General features: G+C 38.5%; 1 protein-coding gene across 2 annotated transcripts; it reads right to left on the bottom strand.

Moving 5' to 3' along the window:
* Positions 1-4,490: 4,490 nt before the first annotated feature.
* Positions 4,491-14,030, bottom strand: LOC107845976. 2 transcript variants are annotated; one of them, XM_016690501.2, is made up of 4 exons: positions 13,889-14,030; positions 13,689-13,779; positions 9,842-10,025; positions 4,491-5,250 (listed from the first exon to the last, which is right to left on the bottom strand). In XM_016690501.2, the coding sequence occupies exons 2-4, from the start codon at positions 13,755-13,757 to the stop codon at positions 4,676-4,678; spliced, it is 828 nt and encodes a 275-aa protein (XP_016545987.1). In that variant the 5' UTR covers positions 13,758-13,779; positions 13,889-14,030; the 3' UTR covers positions 4,491-4,675. The 2 variants fall into 2 exon arrangements, with proteins under 2 accessions (XP_016545987.1, XP_016545989.1); XM_016690503.2 differs by having other exon boundaries at positions 4,491-5,255; positions 9,895-10,025.
* Positions 14,031-15,945: the final 1,915 nt, after the last annotated feature.

Raw genomic sequence — 15,945 nt, 5'->3', positions numbered from 1 at the left:
GGTTGCGATAGCTTTCCACCCACTCCATACCAGCCAATGATTTCCCCTCCTAAAATAAGGGTGACTTAACTAGAGGTCGTGTACACAGTGTGTACTATGGGACTTGTTGCAAAAGAAATGACTTGGGTTATGCAAATGATGACAGATATAAAGCGGTAATACATAAGAGAAAAACTGTAAACACGTAACACGTAGGCACTCAACAATGGTAAAATAACAACACAAACGATAACACAAACAAGGCGTCTATACACCTATAGTGTCACACTAAGCTGATACAACTCAAAATAAAGCTCGAATTTTGAAAATCTCCAGCAGAGTTGCCAAAGATGTCACACCCCTTTTTTACCAAAAAAGATTGATTTTTAAGTTTCAAAAGGATTTTATTATTAAATGACAAAAAATAAAAATTTGTTTCGAAAAGGACTTCTAACAATCAAAACTCTGAGTCGCCACTTCGCATAAATTTGGTGTGCCAAGTCAGCTTTGGAAATTCTTTTTCAAAATAATTCTTTGCCTCTTTAAAACTGGTTTGCGAACAGAGATTCTGGCTAAGGAATTCTATTGACCAAAGGAAAGGTGTTAGGCACCTCTCGATCCTTGGTTCAACCACGATCTCTTCGTGAAGTATATCGGCTAGTATGACACGATGAAATGTATAAACCAACAAAACACATAAAATAAGAAAACACACAAACACATAACAAAGTGCAAAAAATAGTCTTTAGTCTAATTTATTACAAACCGTAATAAAAATGCTGAAATTAAAACCTAAAATATTCTAACTATCCTAAACTATGCTTTACCCGATGCTCGGACCTTGATCACAAGACTCCTTTGCATACATGATACTTCAGGGCATTCCCTGGTGAATGAGTACAATGTGTCTCTGGGAATTCCCCAGCCAAATGAGTACAACTGATTCAAATGCGGTAAACAAAATCATTCAACAAATATTCCAAACATTCCACAATCCATAAGTTCTAAATTTTCCAACCCGAGCCTATCGTTTGCCTACTAAATTTTTGGCCTAAAAATAAGATACTACTGACTTTAACGACATCCATCAATGAATTAAAATAATCAACATTCGCCTTATTCGATTCTCAATTCCTCCCCCAAATTTCATCCTCACTAACAATTAACTATTTTTTCGACTATGACTTCAATTTTCCAAATTCCAACATCAACCATATACGCACAACAAAGATTCAAGCATGCTAAACACATAAATCATTCACAAGTACATAAAAATTAAAGGGAGAGGAGAGAATTGACCTTAAATACTTTTTCTATTGGAATAATTCTTCCGACTAGAACCGCGTCCAAGACCTCGAACGAAACCTCAACGAACAAATAAATCACACCTCGATATAGCCCTTTTCATTTTGGTTTTCACCAACCCAAAGTAAAAATCACGAAGCAATGAGACCCGCACATGATTTCATACACAACGTTACTGCTTCGTTAGTTTTCCAGCGATGAAAGGGTGATTCTGATCAGAAATGGAATGGGGTCAATTCCGTGGTGATTTTAGAGGCTATTTTTGGTAGATTTTAGTTGGATTTTGGAGGATGGGACGTTTTGGGTTTAGCCGACGGTGATAGGTTGCTTCGGCGGAATAGTAAAGATGATGACGGACTGTTTAGTCGCTGATTTGCTGAGTTTTGGATTGTTGCCGAAGCTCCACGAGCTTTGGTCGCCGGACTGGAACTCTCTTCATTGTTTCTCTCCCTCAAGCTCCCTCTTCTCTCCCTCTATTTCTCTTAGTTCTCTTCGATTTTTACATATGTGCAACTGTGTGTGTGTCATTCTTCGTCGAGAGTGTGTAATGCTCTTGTCTAAAAAATGAAAAAAAATTAGGAAATTTTTAGTGTTTTCTTTCACTGATTTTGAGTGTGTATATGTTTGTGCATGAAAAATTATTTTCTATGAATAGGTGTGTGTATGGCCACTGTCTGTGTTTTTGGATGAATGGTGTGTGTATATTGCTATCTGTTATGGAAAAGAAATCAAAATTTGAGTAAGGTTAGGATGGGTAGGGGTAGGTGGGGAAAGGGGGTGAGGTGGTTAATTTTGATTGTGTGGATTGCTAATTTGTTACGAATTTTATTATTTTTATCTTTTTGTTGAGGGATAATCACATGGGGCTAAGGTACATGGTAAGGCAGAGTTAATGGGTAAAGTTGGATTCCAGGAGGGACAAAATTACGTGTCTACAATTATGAATTCTGATTGATTGTAACTCATCTACTATTCTACTCCAATCTCTTCCTGTAACTTCAAAATAAAATCTGAACTTAACAAACCTAACATTAGTGTCATTAATTTCGCAGAAGATTTTCCTTTCTTGATAAGCACCACCATGCAAAATAGTATTTCTCCTTTTCCACAAGAACCATATGATAACAATAGGCACAACATAAAATAATAAAACCTATCCATCCATTCAAATGATAATGATAAAAATGATCCATCCATTCAAATGATCAAACTCATACCATCGATCCAATGAAACAAAAATGAAAAAAGCGAAAGTGCTGCTCCCCTTCCCTCTTTCTTTTCCCGCTTTGCTAATCTTCCCCTCTAACGCGGGCCGGGCAGCGACGGGCGCTGGCAAGGGAGCAAGCGAAACAAATTGATCATAAAAATAATATAACCTATCCATCCATTCAAACAATTCATCATAAAAATAATATAACCTATCCATCCATTCAAATTATGAAAACCATACAATTGATCCAATAAAACAGAAATGAAAAAAGTGGGGTGCTGGCAAGCAAGGAACAAAGTGACCACCAAACGAAATGGGACAAAAAAACATGAATGAAAAAGAGTAGATGTAGATGAAGGCTCAGCTAAGTGAAAATCGTAATAACGAAAAATGATACAATCTATCCAAACGAAAATGAAAAAAGCAGGAGTGCTGGCAAGGCAGCAAGCGAAACAAATTGATCATAAAAATAATATAACTTATCCATCCATTCAAATGATAATGATAAAAATGATCCATCCATTCAAATGATCAAAATCGTACCATCTATCCAATGAAATAGAAATGAAAAAAGCGGGAGTGCTAGCATGGGAGCAAGCGAAACAAATTGATCATAAAAACAATATAACCTATCCATCCATTCAAATGATGAAAATCATACAATTAATCCAATGAAATAGAAATGAATTGATCATAAAAATAATATAACTATCCATCCATTCAAACAATTGATCATAAAAATAATATAACCTATCCATCCATTCAAATGACGAAAATCATACAATTGATCCAATAAAACAGAAAATGAAAAAAAATGGGGTGCTGGCAAGCGAGGAAATAAAGTGACCACCAAACATCACCCCATGTCCGTGGCACTACCTTCTAACCTGCCTGGAGATTTAAACAACTCTGAAATTGACACACACGAATAGGCATCGGTGTTTCTTTTGTTCTTTGGGGAAAACACCGGAGAAACCACCCCTATTGAATAATCTTCTGCTCAAAGAAGTGGTTTAGGGTTTAGACTAAATCGCGTGCAACATCAGCTCCACACCCCCTGAGTTGCGTCCTCCACTTTTGCCTTCACTTATAAAGGCTATATTTGTAACTCAGGATCCGATGTGGGACAAAGTGCTACATTTGGTGCATTACTAATATTAATGATTAAAATCATTTTTTGGGTATTAGTTGTAAAATAAAATAAAGTTTATATCATAATCATAACATTATTTATTCTATAAAGAGTGTGGAATTGATCTATTTTTGTTTTTAGATAATCATGGTGTTCAAGCCAACTTGAAAGCAACTTGACTAGTTCCACATGGTTCTTGGTACGTCCAACCAACACAACAACAACATATCCATTATATTTCATAAAGTGGAGTTTGAAGGTAGGTGTATGCAATCCTTACTTAATATACCTCAAAGGTAAATAGGTCGTGCCTATCCCACCGACGCAAATGCCGGATAATTCTTTGCATCAATGCTTAGACAACAATAATCTACTACACCAATGACATTATACATGATCCTTATGAAATTATCTATTTTGATTAAATCTCAGCACCAGTAAAGATGAACAAATAATCAACTAGATCTAGACGATTTGGCGGAGTGGGTGAATGTAATTGGGAAAGAAATGTTTTTCATGGAAATGAAAGGAATTTGGAGTGATCAATGAAGAAAATATTAGAATAAACTATGGACATGGCTGACTCTTCAGAAAATATACTAGTATTGAAAAAGTGAAGTCTCGATACAACGTGAGAAGTGCCACCTCCCCTACTAAAGAATTTCGCAAGCATGGGACAATCCCGGATTATAATCCCAAAATAACTTGATTTTTAACCAAAGTATTTTTTTTTTTATGTACTCGTATTCATTTTTTAACTTATTACATTTTCATGACGTTCATCCAGTGAAAAATGTGAGAGTGCGTTAGTCCAAACCTGATCCGATATCCTACACTGCTCAAATTCTAAGATCCAATACAAGATGATCATACACACATTACCTCTACTCATTAGCAAAGTATTATTATACATTAATAATAGGTCGAAACAACTATAGTAGAAGAAAAGCTTCAAAATTTATGTGCCGAGATTTCAAAACTCCTGCGCCTAACATCCTCTTTCAACACTCAATATCCACAAACTCTACAAGAGCTTTATTGTTCACATTTTACAAGTCGATATACGATGCGTGATGAATACACATACACCATTGCGCATTAACCTTCTCGAAAATATTTGTAGCAAATTGTTTTCCCCAGCTGCTGCCTTTAGTTTTGACCATCTCAATGCATGTAACATACCCCATATCACCTCTAACATGAACTTGAACATCCCTGATCTCGATATCAAGTGGAAAATCATATTCTGCCCAGACGAATTCCCAGCTTCCCATTACGAGATCATACCCTGTTATGCCACTAACACCAGGGTGCACGACGCAAACATTCTCACCGTTTGACCAGAGGGTTTGCATTGCAGCTAGGTCTCCGTTTCTGAAAGAATTGTAAAAGCGAGCATTCGCTGCTAGTACAGAGGCTTTACTGTCCTCCTGGAGTAGCCGGAGGCTATCCCTAATTTTCGCTGCTCGGGCATAGTTCTCCTCTTTTATAGCAATCTTTAGATCCTGTGCCAAGCTTTCCTCATTTAGCAAGATGTTTTCACCGCTCAAAGTTCCTTCTGAATCCTCACTCATGACCCGGTATGGTCTCAGTGAATGTGAACGGGGGCCTTGCCTTAAAGGTGCTGTTCTGAATAAATACATAATTAGATGATTTTACAGCTTAGAAGAGAGGAAATCTAAGTACCCCAAAAATTACATGAAAGAAAGGCAAACAGAGGCAATACACTTAGCAGGTTCAAGAGAGATATGCAACATGTAACACAACTGTCAAGGCCTGTCTAAGACACCAGCCACAAAAAATGATAGACGTGCACTTGAGCTAACTATAAAGGGGTAATAGTACAATAAAAAGAAGCAAATGTTCAAGTACTTACAATTTCACAACAGAATGTGTAGCTGACTTATAGCTTTCCTAATAGAACAGGTTGCTTTCTTACACGACAAAGAGTCTCTAATGTTTAGATAGAGTTCATAACCTCTAAATGCTACAGAAAAAACAGAAGCAAGTGGAAGCAAGACCTTTTTTGTTTTTATCATAAGTACCATCTCTCAACTACATATAAAGCTAAAGAAAGGTCAAGAAATACCAAGAAGATTACACGATCTCAACTAAGTGATCTGGATATTGATATAATATGAAAGATATGTTCTTTTTCATAGAAACACCCTGAACATGATATCAAAGTCTCCCATGCTTAAATTGCAATATTCCTCCACATTAATGTAGTGTTCATATTCATGGAAGATACTAAAAGCATCATTTGACAAAAGATAAAACGAAATTTCACTGATTATTTATGGTGAAACTCATAAGCTAACAAATTCTGTAACTACTATGCATTCACAACTTCAAACGGAATTTTTCCTCTCGTCTGTTAAGACTTGAGTCACAAATTGGAAGAGTAGAAAGGGAGAAACGTGTATTCATACCATTACCACATGCCCCCTAACAAAACGTGGATAAATTAAAATGATTCATATAAAACATTCAAAATCAAAAGTTTTCACAAAACCAGTTCATTAAAAGAATAGATATATAGTTACCCAATAAGCCTAATAAGAGCGTGTAAAGCTAAAGAAAGCAACAGAAAGTTATGTGAATTGGAACTTTGTGCAAGGTCAGAATTTCGCAACAGCCATCAGCAGGCCAATGAATATAAAGGGTTATATTCAGCTCATCGGGGCGTTACCGGGAGGTTTTGGTGATGTGCATGGTGGTTTTGGTTTTGAGGAAAGAAATGAAGAGGGGGCTACTCTATTGGATTTTGCGAGGTCATTTGAGCTGGTGGTGGTGAACTCAAGCTTCCCAAAGAAGGACGATCACCTGATCACCTTCCGAAGCGCGATAGCCAAGACCCAGATTGACTTTTTATTGCTTAAGAAAGGGGATAAGGTGTTGTGTAAGGACTGTAAGGTCATCCCAAGTGAGAATCTTTCGACCCAGCATAGGCTCTTGGTTATGGATTTGGGTATAAAGAAGGATAGGAAGAGAAGGGGTGAGGAGTGTAGACCTAGAATTAAGTGGGACGGCTTGACGCCAGTGAATGCGTGGGAGATAGGGGAGAAGTTGGCGGGAATGGGGGTGTGGGAGTGTAGGGGGGACGTGGATAGTATGTGGGATAGGGTAGCTAGGTGCATCAGGGAGAATGCTAGTGAGGTGTTGGGTGTTTCTAGGGGCCGGACCGGGCATCATCGGGGGGATTGGTGGTGGAATGAAGAGGTTAAGAAGAAAGTGGAGACCAAGAAAGGGGCGTATGCTAAGTTGGTTGAGAGTAAGGACGAAGAAGAGAAACGGGTAAACAGGAAAGAGTACAAGTTAGCTAGGAAGGAGGCTAAGTTAGCAGTTACGGCGACTAAGACGGCAGCATTTGAGAGCTTGTATACGGGGTTACATGAGAAAGGAGGGGAAAAAAGGTTGTTTAGACTCACTAAGGCTAGGGAGAGGAAGGGTCGTGACCTCGATCAGGTGAAGTGCATTAAGGGGAAGGATGGTACAATGTTGGTGGAGGACGGCCACATTAAGAATAGATAGCAGTCGTATTTTCATAGGCTCATGAATGACGAAGGGGATAGAGCCATTGTGTTAAGGGAGCTGGAGCACTCAGAGGAGTGTCGGGATTTTAGTTATTGTAGACGTTTTAAGGTGGAGAAGGTTAGAGAGGCTGTTCGCAGAATGCGAAGGGGTAGGGCGACGGGACCTGATGAGATACATGTGAATTTTTGAAAGTTTTCTGGCGAGGCTGGTTTAAGGTGATTGACTGGATTATTTAACGGAATTTTCAAGACGGCGAAAATGCCCGAAGCTTGGAGGTGGAGTACTATGATCCCTCTTTATAAGAACAAGGGTGACATTCAGAGTTGCAATAACTATAGGGGTATTAAGTTATTGAGTCACTCTATGAAGATTTGGGAGAGAGTGGTCGAGGTGAGGCTGAGACGGATAGTTTCTATTTCGGAGAACCAGTTTGGATTTATGCCCGGCCGCTCGACGACGAAGGCAATTCACCCGATACGGAGGCTGGTGGAACAGTATAGGGAAAGGAAGAAGGACCTGCACATAGTGTTTATCGACTTGCAGAAGGCATACGACAAAGTCCCCAGGGAGATGCTTTGGAGATGCTTGGAGGTGAGTGGAGTCCCGGTGGCATATATCAGAGCAATTAAGAGCATGTATGATAGAGCTAAAACCCAGGTGAGGATGATAGAGCTAAAACCCAGGTGAGGACGGCGGGAGGAGACTCAGAGCATTTCACTGTCTTGACAGGATTGCATCAGGGATTTACTCTTAGTCCCTTTTTGTTTGCTTTGGTGATGGATGTGTTGACGCGACGTATTCAAGGAGAGGTGCCTTGGTGTATGCTTTTTGCAGATGATGTAGTTTTGATTGATGAGACACGAGGGAGTGTGAATGATAAATTAGAGATGTGGAGACAAACTCTTGAGTCTAAAGGGTTCAGGTTGAGTAGGAGCAAGACAGAATATTTGGAATGCAAGTTTAATGACGTGAGGCTGGAGAATGAGGTGATAGTGAAGTTGGAATCACAGGTGATATGTAAGAGGGATAGTTTCAAGTATCTCGGGTTCGTGATTCAGGGTAACGGTGAGATTGACGAGGATGTCTCGCACTGTATTGGGGCGGGATGGATGAAGTGGAAGCTTGCTTCGGGGGTGTTGTGTGATAAGAAGGAGCCGCCCAAGCTTAAAGGCAAATTCTACAGGGTGGCAGTCCGTCCGGCCATGTTGTATGGAGCAGAGTGTTGGCCAGTTAAGAACTCCCACATTCAAAAAATGAAGGTGGCAAAAATGCGGATGTTGCGTTGCATATGTGGGCTGACTAGGGTGGATAGAGTTCGGAATGAGACTATCAGGGAGAAGGTTGGTGTGACTCCAGTGGAGAATAAGATGCGGGAAGTCCGATTGAGATGGTTCGGACACGTGATGAGGAGGGGCATGGATGCCCCAGTTCGTAGGTGTGAGAGGCTAGCTTTGGATGGTTTTAGGTGGGGTAGGGGTAGGCCGAAAAAGTACTGGGGAGAGGTGATTAGGCGGGACATAGAGCAGTTACAGCTCACTGAGGACGTGACCCTAGATGGGAAGATCTGGAGGACGCGAATTAGGGCAGAAGGCTAGGGTCAGTTTGGGTCGCTAATGTAGAGCATTACTTGGTGGGGGTATTATTCTTGTTATGATACCTTGTTTCATGCTTAATTACGAACTGTTTACTTTTCTCTGTTTACTATTACTTGTGGGTGTCGTATTTATGTTATGCCATCTTGTTCCATGCTTTACTATGAATTTATTTATTATTCCGTGTCTCGAGCCGGGGGTCTATCGGAAACAGCCTTTCTACTTCTTTAGAGGTAGAGATATGGACTGCGTACATCTTACCCTCCCCAGACCTCACTATGTGGGAATACACTGGGTTTGTTGTTGTTGTTATATAAGATATTGCATACTCTGGCGTTGTTTGGATCACATGCTAATTATGAGGAGATATAATGTAGGATTATTTATGTAGTGAGTAATAATTGAAGGGATTATTCTACAGCATATAACAACTTAAAGAGTGTTATCCGATGATGATAATAGAGGGTATGTTATGTAGGGTTTGCCTACTTTAATGGCATTTTTTATTTTAATACTTTCCTTCATCTTACTAAACTTCTCTATTGTTCCATATTCAACACTCATCAAACAATACAGAAATTCCCACATTAACATTCATGCGAGTATTACTTAATACCACCAAGGCGCCAACCAAATGCTGCATAAGTTATGCAGGGATTATCTTTTCTTGGACAACCAACCGAGCATTTTAGCTATTCAGAAATTATTTTTCCAAGTCTTTCCAACCAATCATTGTATTATGTTATGTGAACATTTATGTTTGGTTATTTTCCCTAATCCCTCCAACCAAACAACCCACCCCTTACTGCATTCATCACTAAGAGCCTGTTTGGATTAGCTTTTGGTTTTGGCTTATAAGACAAGCTATAAGTTAGAAATCCTAACTTACGGCTTGTGGCTTACTTTTATCATTTTGACTTAAAATCAAGCGCTTCTAAGCACTTTTTGGTTTTTCCAAACACTATAAAAGTGCTTAAAAGCACTTAAAATAAGCCAATCCAAACAGGCTCCAAGTTGTAAACAACTTTCGTTTGAGAGATAAGTCATACTTTTTGAAAATCTTCAAGCTAAGCAAGTAGAACTTACTGAAATTTCCACTTTTTGAATCAAAAGCACCATGACCAGGCAAATATCCAGACCTGATTTTGATTCTGCCAGTTGAAACTGCATTGAATTGCATTTGAAAAGGTGAAGGAAGGCGGTGATCAATCTGAACACCTTTGAGATTGGAAAGAGCTGAAGCTATGTATCCTCTGAACTCAATGTGCCCCTGCAATGAAAGTTGAAGACAAAGTAAAATTTTATACCAAATTCCCATTGTAAATGAGGTAGATTCCATGCTAGATATGATTGACGACTTGCACACTTTGTAATTTTTAACGCACCATCTTAGTGTTTGTTTCTCCATTTATATGATATCATTACTTATAAAAAAAATCATATTAAATTCTGCAATCAATAACAGTTTCTCTTACTAGTATAACACCACGATAAAACTAATAATATTAATGGAAGAAGATTTAGACTACTGACAATCGCTCAAATGTAGACATTTCTTCCATTTTTTGGAAATTTCAACTACAATTCCTTAAACTATCGTAACAGGCAACTGCTGAACTTTCTCCTTTTTCCCAGACCAAATTGTCATGTACTCTTTTTTTTCCGGGTAACTAACACGATTGTATTAGTCACCAATGTAAACCAACACAATTTTCTATCCAAAAAGGAAACATAGAATAGTCAGCTAGGGAACTAAGGGAAATTTAAAACATAAGCTGCTCTGCTTCTGGATTTTTGCCTTGATCCTAATGGGAGCTCGTACATTACAGGTATAGATACTATCTCTTGCTAGCTCTTCACATCTTCTTCTCTTGTTTTCAAAGGTTCTGACGTTTCTCTCCATCCAAATTGCATACACAAGCTCTGCTTAGACCATTTTGAAAAGCTGTGCATTCTGAGATTTGCCCTTAGAGCAAAGCATGGCCAAAGCTAGGTGAGTATCCCAGGTTGTTGTTGCACTCCAATGCCATTGCAACCAATTCATGATCCTGCTCCATAGTTGCTTAGTGAAGTCACAGTGAACAAGCAAATGATCCCTTAATTCCAGTTGTACTTGACATAGCTTGCATTTTGTATCAACATTCAATCCCCACTAAGCCTATCAGTAGTTTGTAGTCTGTTCTGCAATTGAAGCCAAAGAGTAAATCTGGCTTTTGGCCTTGCATTATTGCCAAACAGCATAAACTCCAGGGAACTCTAGGATTATCACATAATGGTTTCAGGTAGATAGTTCTGATAGATGTGGGCCTCTGTGTCAGTGTTCGAGTTTGCTCCAAAATACCAGTGGTCATCATCTTTCTAATCATCCAAGAGCCTGGGTTAGGTGTAGGAGCAGTAGATACTGAGTTGGTCGTGATGTAATAAGTATGAATCCATCGAATCCATAATATGTTTTGTTTATGAGCTCGATCCCAACTAGTTTTTGCAATTGCAGCTTTGTTCCATAGGTGGGTATTAATGAGATTCAGAGCTCCTATAGACTTAGGGGTACACATTCTGCCCCAGGCCACTAAAGCGTTTTTTGTGATGGCATTGTTACCAGACCAGAGGTAGCGTCTACAGTTGGAAACTATAAGTTTAAGGATCTTTGCTGGGATGATAAAGAGTTGGGACCAGTAAGATTGAATGCCAAAAAGGACTGTTTGCATTAACTGTAATCTACCTGCATGAGAAAGTTTTCTAGCATGCCAAATTGTCATGTTCACTAACTCTGGTGCAGCGCGCCAGGGAACAAATTTGGGTTAAACTGATTGAAATTTACTATAGCTGATGAATTGAGGGGCTTAAGAGCTCATTATCAGCAGAATGGTAAAAGAAAAGCTTAGGATTTAAGTGATTAAAAATTCCAAGGGTAGAAAGAAAGACAGCAAAAACAGCAACAGTGGCAACCGCAGATGAGCAACAGGAAGTGAAACACCATCATTACCAGGCAGAAGTAGATGAAATCATGAAAGACATATCTCAGACATACGGATATTTATTAACAAAACTTAAGATTACTGGAAGCAAAGAACAAACGAAAACTACAAAAACACTTCTGCAGGACCAAAAGATTATATGGCTCTATTGTGGGCCCTTAACCATCACTTTTGGAAATATTACCATATCGAAAGATGAAAGATATTCACTTTAGGATCTTTTTTTATAATCGAAAAACCTTCAAATACGAGTGGTGCATGATTTGAACTCAGTTGATAATGGGCAGGCTGCTCCTCTACCCTTCTACACTTAAATATCAAGTTTTTATCTGCAGCACAGTTCTAACCCGTGATTTAAATCTAATCCAATGATCGCGCTAGTGCTCCTACCACAAGACCAAATCCCCTGGCGAAAATTCACTTTAGGACCTATAGTCTCCATTTGACAAATAGCAACTTTGCACCACATTCATACCTTCACCACCACTACCTCTATCATGCCAGCCTGTTGTAACACTAATTCATTAATTTTCTGAATATTACACATCAACAACCTTAGCATTTACCCCTATCATGGCTTTATGCGTAACCATCAACCATTAACAACTCAAGCTCCGAAATATCCATTCAAATACTCGCAAATGCAGCAATGTTCTTATTTTGACATTGTAATCATGTCCTTATAAACCCAGCAATGGATCAATGTTTTTACAAAAATGAGTAAAACGAAGAGAGCTAGAAGAGAAGAATCCATGGCAGTGTCTTCTTAATGATTCAGCACAAGAAGAATAGGAAACCAGAAAAGGAGGAGGAAAAAGCAGGGAAACGGAACAGAAATCTGACAGAAATGAGAACTAATTTGAAAGCATCTCCTTTGTTGTTTGGATGAAAGCTGTGTTAACCAATCAAACATTCAATTGATCGAAAAAAGAACTTGATCAATCAAAAGGTCAATGATAAATTTGGGAAATTAACACTTAACAGGCTTTCTGCAATTGCCACAAAGTTTCCCTTTCTTTTTTTTTTTTTTTGGATAACTGTGGTGTCTGGTCCAACTTGTGTGCACCTCAACTAATTCCATGAAAAGTACCAGGTATCACTATCCACCAAGGCTATGATAAATGGGAAGACATCACCCAGTGTTTTTTGTCATGGTTCTCACCCATTTTGGTGACCACTAGGCCACATCCTTAGGTGCCAAAGTTTGCCTTTTCATTATCAAGGTTTTATCAACAATGTTAGTGCAAATAGGAGTTGTGCCATGAGCCTGAGAGACGAGCTGAATACGTGGAAGATCCAAAGTGAATACTTTTGGAAAATTTATTTCATAGAATAGAGAAATATTATTTCCAGATGAGAGATAAGTTTGGGTATAAACAACTAACTCCATGGATAAAAAGCAAAGCAAGATCCCTCAAAGACCTGAACAATCATTAAAATCAGTGAGAGAAAAAAAGCATTTCTTTTTGCACCTAAGGGTGTGGCCTAGTGCTCAATGAAGTGGGTGAGAACTATGAGGTCTTAGGTTGAAGTCCCAGCAGAGGCAAAAAACTAGCTGATTTCTTTTCATCTGCCTTAGCCTGGTTAGCCTTGGTGGACAGAGTTAATAAGGTACTTGTTGCTGGTGAGAGGTTGTAGATATCCCAGGAATTAGTCGAGGTACACGAAAGTGGGCCTGGCCTGGACACCACAATTATTAAAAAAAATCATTTCTTTTTTGACAATAAACTGAGTATATTACCCATTATCTTGCAAAAGATAATCACATAAAGTATTCCTAAACAGTGTTACGAAGAAAGGAACCTAAAACTTCAAAATAACACAGCTTCTCAAAATAACACCCTAGCATTTTTCCTCAAACACTACAAAAACCCTTATAAACAACCCCAAACAACTCAAAAATCGAGGTTATCCGGATCAGATGACAAATTTATTACGACAACATAAAAACTCACGAAATTCGCGTAGGGTCGACTGATTCTTGGTCCAAAAGACAAAGTTTGGAAATTCGAAGCCACTTCCATTCAACTCATAAACTGTTCAACTCTGTATATGGTCCAACAAAGACAATGAATCATCAGTTACAATAGCAATAATATATAGAGAGAGAATAATAACAAGGAGAAGAATTTAGTGGAAATTTAAATTAAATTACCTGTCAAATTTTTGGTGGAAGAGGACAGGGAGCTCTATCTTATTACATGTAAGTGATTTGACTTTGTATTATCTCCAGGAAGGTCACCAAAATGCAACACGACAAACAAACAAAATGGATAGTAGTTGGGCTTACAAAAAGAAGTTCAGGAAGGTCACCAAAATGCAACACGACAAACAAACAAAATGGATAGTAGTTGGGCTTACAAAAAGAAGTTCAAACTTTAGTGTAGTTTGGACTCTTTTAAATGGGCTCATAATTCAGTAAAATTACCTAACTAAACAAACCGAACAACAACAACAACAACAAATCCAGTAGATTCTCACATGGGGTCTGGAGAGGATAGAGTATACGCAGATCATACCACTACCTCTAACGAAGTAGAGAGGCTGTTTTCGATAAACCCCGGCTCAAGACAAAGGACAGTATATAAAAACATCAAAAGCATGGAACACGATAAAAAATATAGATACGACATCCACAAAAATATGCAACACTGCCAAACAAAAGACATCCAAGCCCTCCTACCTACTTACCACGACTCATTCACCCACCTTAACCCTCTATCCTAATGTTTTTCCTCCATTCCTTTCTATTCAGGGTCATGTCCTCAGTCAACTATAACTGCTCTATGTCACATCTAATCACTTCCCTCCAGTATTTCTTAGGTCTACTCCTACCCCACTTGAAACCATCCAAGGCCAACCTCTCACACCTACGAACCGGGGCATCTGCGGCCCTCCTCATCACACGGCCAAACCATCTCAACCTCACTTTCCACATTTTATCCTCTACCGACACCACTCCCACCTTCTCCTGAATAATTTCAGAGGAAATTACATAGCGTTTCTCAAAGTGTTCGATTTTAATTTTTTTTTTACTTAAATCTAATATTTATAAACACGTGATTTTTTATCTTCTCCAAGCTTTAATCTATTTTTGATATTAAGTATTTATTTATGTCAAAATATTATCTTTAAGTTAAAGATTTTAACTCTTATTTCATTTTTAGTAGGTTTCTTTGAAAATTGTGAAAAAGATTTTCTTTTAAAGATAAGAGTTGAATTTTAGGAAATGTTTTATTTTTATTTTTAAATAATAAAAATATTCTCAAAAAATATATTTTATTTTGGTTTAAATTTTTAATAAAATCAACAATAACAACAATATACCCAGTGTATTCCTACATAGTAGGGTTTGAGGAGGGTAGAGTGTACGTAAACCATATCACTACCTCAGGTGAAGTAGAGAGGTTATTTTCGATAGACCCTCGACTTAGGACCAGTAACAGTATAACAAACACAAAACATAAATGCATATAAACTAGTACAGTATACAAAATAAACTAACACCGCTAGCCACAAGATAATACTAAAAATTATCTATTCGAAACCAAAGACATCACTCAACACCATGAACAAGAAACTTCAGACACAAATAAAGAACACTCCCCTGTTGTTACCGACGTACTCTCACCCTCTAACTCTCTACCCTAATCCGCATCCTCCATACCTTCCTATCAAAGGCCATATCCTCTGTAAGCTGTAACTGCTCTATATCATCAGTGGCGGAGCCAGGATATTCACGAAGGGGGTTCATAAGTGAACATACGAACTAATCGAAGGGGGTTCAACATCTAATATATGTACATAAAAATTTTTTTACCATACATATATAGCATAATTTTTTGCTGAAGGGGGTTCGGATGAACCCCCTTGGCAAAGGGTAGATCCACCACTGCATATCATGCTTAATCACCTTTCTTCAATATTTCTTCAGCCTACCTCTACCCCGCCTAAAATCATTCATAGCAGTGTCTCACACCTCCGCAATAGAGAATCAAATCCCCTCCTCATCACGTGGTCGAACCAACGTAACCTCACTTCTCGCATTTTATCCTCCGCAGAAGCCACTCCCTCCTTCTCCCGATTAATCTCATTCTTCACCCTATCTTTCCTGGTATGGCCACACATCCATCTCAACATCCTCATCTATGCCACCTTCAACTTTTGAATGTGGGAGTTCTTAACTGGCCAACACTTCACTTCATACAACAT

This window comes from Capsicum annuum, chromosome 10 (assembly GCF_002878395.1).
Source record: "Capsicum annuum cultivar UCD-10X-F1 chromosome 10, UCD10Xv1.1, whole genome shotgun sequence".
Taxonomy (NCBI): Eukaryota; Viridiplantae; Streptophyta; class Magnoliopsida; order Solanales; family Solanaceae; genus Capsicum; species Capsicum annuum.
Note: the sequence above shows the minus strand (reverse complement) of the source record. Positions and strands in the feature narration are given on the sequence as shown.

Bases quoted from the DNA above. Each gene is read 5' to 3' on its own strand.
- LOC107845976 (XM_016690501.2), bottom strand. From the start codon at position 13,757: ATGGAAGTGGCTTCGAATTTCCAAACTTTGTCTTTTGGACCAAGAATC. The intron at 10,026-13,688 runs GTGAGTTTTTAT...CTTTCATTGCAG, and splicing joins GTCGACCCTACGCGAATTTC to GGGCACATTGAGTTCAGAGG. The intron at 5,251-9,841 runs GTAAGTTCTACT...TATTCAGAACAG, and splicing joins TTCAAAAAGTGGAAATTTCA to CACCTTTAAGGCAAGGCCCC.